The following is a 2,719-nucleotide window of genomic DNA, read 5'->3' on the forward strand; positions in this document are numbered from 1 at the left end:
TAAAAAACATTTACTCATCTCCCTCCTCCAGCAACAGGGAAACAAAACAAGTGGGCCCCGAGCACCCAAGAACCAGTAGAGGCAAAAAGTTGGCATTCAAGAGAAAAGTGGCAGTGAACGCAGTTGGCTGGCACGAGACACGAGCCTGGGCTTCAGTGCCATCGTTCCTGCAGACGTTTAGGGATAAACTGGGGCCCAAAGGCCTTCACGATCCGTACCGCCAAGGAAAGCAGGTCAAGAAAGGAGATTACGGAAGCTCGGAGGACGCCGGGGTCTGGAGAAGTCCATTTGCTAAAAGGGAAAGAAAACGAAAATTAAGTTAACAGCGGGAACTCTTGCCTGTGCCCGGCGCCCCACACCTCTCTTTACACCTAACACTTAGGTGTCTCCCTGTCTCCATTAAAATGACCCTCCCTCTGAACACCTGACCACCGGTCCCCACACCTCCCCACCACAGCCCCTTGTAGAACTGACACAACCAGGACGCTGCCATCCACTGTGCGCTCCTGCTGAAGGGCCGGCAGCTGGGATTTGTCATAAACCCTCAGGGATCGGCAGGCGACCTCCGCCTCATACGCAGACAGGAAAGGGACCCTGAGGGTGCTGCAGGAGAAACGGTTAAGGCCCATCCACTAAGGACTCTGCCTGTGCCTCGGGCCTCCTTGACCCTCTCGGCCCGCCACAGTCCCAGGCAGCTCCCTGCACACTGGGGCCCGGTCCCTCTCCCCGTGCATGTCCTCGGTCTAACCCTGCGGCCGTCCATGCCCCGCTCTGGCCTTTGCCTTCCAAGTGTCCCTGCTCCCTGCCTTGCTCCCCTTTCTGCAACACCGCACCGTGCTCAGTCCATCCTTTATGCCTCCCCGCTTTCCCCTGCCGTCCCGGCCATAATGGGCTCCCCGTAAAGGATACAATTCATGGAGCTGGTTTCCTGGCCATCCGGCCGCAGGCGCCCGTTTTCCACCTCGCCGTCCTTCAGGTGGGGCCCGTGGGACATCGAGGATACCTGGAAGGCCGACGACTGCCGCGCCCGCACCGCAGACAGCTCCCGGGCCACCCCGGCCATCAGGGCCGCCATGGCTCCCCTCTCCATCAGGGCCGCCGGGGCTCCCCTCTCCATCAGGGCTTATGGGGCCACCCTGGCCTTCTGCACCGCCTGCCGCACCCCCTGGCCCGTCGCCTGTGGCCTGCATGGCTGCTCCACCTGCCGCCTTCCCTGAGTGCAGCGCAGCAGATGGAATATGGCTACCGCACAGAACTCCGCCCCTTCACCCACAATGCACCGTGGTAGGCCCACTGCGCCTGCGCACACAGGCCGCCAGCCCGTGAGGCGCCAGGCCTGCGCTGTGTTCCCGCCGATCCCGCCCTGCTGCCCCTGGGAGACCCCGTGGGCCCTGGAGAGACGGAGGCTCCTGGCGAGGCCCCGCCCCTTGGTGCCTGCCGTGACCCGGACTCCCCAGATTGTGCCTGCAAAGAGGCCCGAAGTTAGGCCTCCTAGAACGTGTTGAGTTCCCGCCAAACTGGCCGTGAGGCTGTGCCGAGGCCGGCCTGGACCACCTCACATAGCTCCAGCCGGCCCTGAACTCCTCTTCCCTGTGCGTCAGGCGACTGCCCCTGTGCGTTCCCGCTGCCAGTCCAGGGGGAACCTGGAGGGCGTGCAGACCACACAGCATCTTAGGGAGGCAAAGACTAGGGGGGCTTGTTACGCCCCACGATGACAAGAGGGGACGAGTCACAGCTGAGCTGGGGATAGGACCTGCCGAACACAGCAGGCTCGCTAGGGCTCAGTGCACAGTGGCTGCGCACGACAGGCGGTGACAGCAGAAGCTGCCGGGGACCGGCTCTCCCATGCTGGAGGGACAGCCGAAGGGGCTTGGACTGCATAGTGTAGGCAGTGGGGAGCCAGTGCGAGTTCATGGTCTGAAGGGAAGGACTCACGGCAAAGGTCACGTCACAGCCCTTTCTGTGTGTAGGTAGTTTGTCCTTTACTCTCTCAATGCCAGGTCACACGCCATGGCATAGTATTTGCACCACACGCAGATACAATAGCCCTAAAGATCCCAAAGAGTACAGATGTCAGTCAAATGTGGTAAAATAATTAGAAAACCATCAGGTTTTATATTTATCACCTTTGTAGTGCAATCTAATTGCTAGTGTATGCAATGAAAGTCTTAGTAAGGACAGCAATGAACAGCCAGCTCCCAGACTTCTGACATTTTCACAGTCAGCTCTCGGGAACCNTAGTAAGGACAGCAATGAACAGCCAGCTCCCAGACTTCTGACACTTTCACAGTCAGCTCTCAGGAACCCCATCTGAGCCAGCCCTAGCTCACCGATGCTCATCAGTGCCTGTCTCTTACTCACGGCCCTCTAGGCAGCCCTTCTACTGAATGCTCTTCAGGTAAAGCTGTTAGAATGTGCCCTCTGTTTCCTGCTGTGCCCTGACCAACACTCCAGGGGTAGACATGCAGAGGCATCCTAGAACCACGTGAGGACACCTTCATGGATCAGTCAGGGTTTATCTGCAGGTAACTTCAATCTCTCTGGGTGGTCTTGTGTAGCGACTTTATCACACGGAACCGGTGGCTTACAAAATCATTTAAAGAGCTGGAAGAATGGGATGCTGTGAAGAGAAGGTTCATACACAGAAAATAATGTCTAATCCAGAGAGAAAAACTTGCTGCTCTCTGCAGAATGGAAGGACCCCAATATAATCCACCTT

General features: G+C 58.1%; 1 protein-coding gene and 1 long non-coding RNA gene across 2 annotated transcripts in view; one reads left to right on the forward strand and one right to left on the reverse strand.

Annotated features, from left to right (window-relative positions):
* Positions 1-82, forward strand: part of LOC103582892 — a 1,702-nt gene extending 1,620 nt beyond the window's left edge. The window contains exon 2 of the long non-coding RNA XR_549806.1: positions 9-82. This is a non-coding gene — a long non-coding RNA (uncharacterized LOC103582892). The remainder of the gene's footprint in view (positions 1-8) is intronic.
* A 55-nt stretch (positions 83-137) lies between these two features.
* Positions 138-1,208, reverse strand: LOC103582891 (EKC/KEOPS complex subunit LAGE3-like). The gene is made up of 3 exons (XM_008564360.1): positions 910-1,208; positions 475-603; positions 138-291 (listed from the first exon to the last, which is right to left on the reverse strand). Exons 1-3 carry the CDS (start codon positions 1,188-1,190, stop codon positions 153-155), a joined length of 549 nt encoding a protein of 182 aa, XP_008562582.1. The 5' UTR covers positions 1,191-1,208; the 3' UTR covers positions 138-152.
* Between the last annotated feature and the right edge of the window lie 1,511 nt (positions 1,209-2,719).

This window comes from Galeopterus variegatus, unplaced genomic scaffold (assembly GCF_000696425.1).
Source record: "Galeopterus variegatus unplaced genomic scaffold, G_variegatus-3.0.2 Scaffold18396, whole genome shotgun sequence".
NCBI classification, from domain to species: domain Eukaryota; kingdom Metazoa; phylum Chordata; class Mammalia; order Dermoptera; family Cynocephalidae; genus Galeopterus; species Galeopterus variegatus.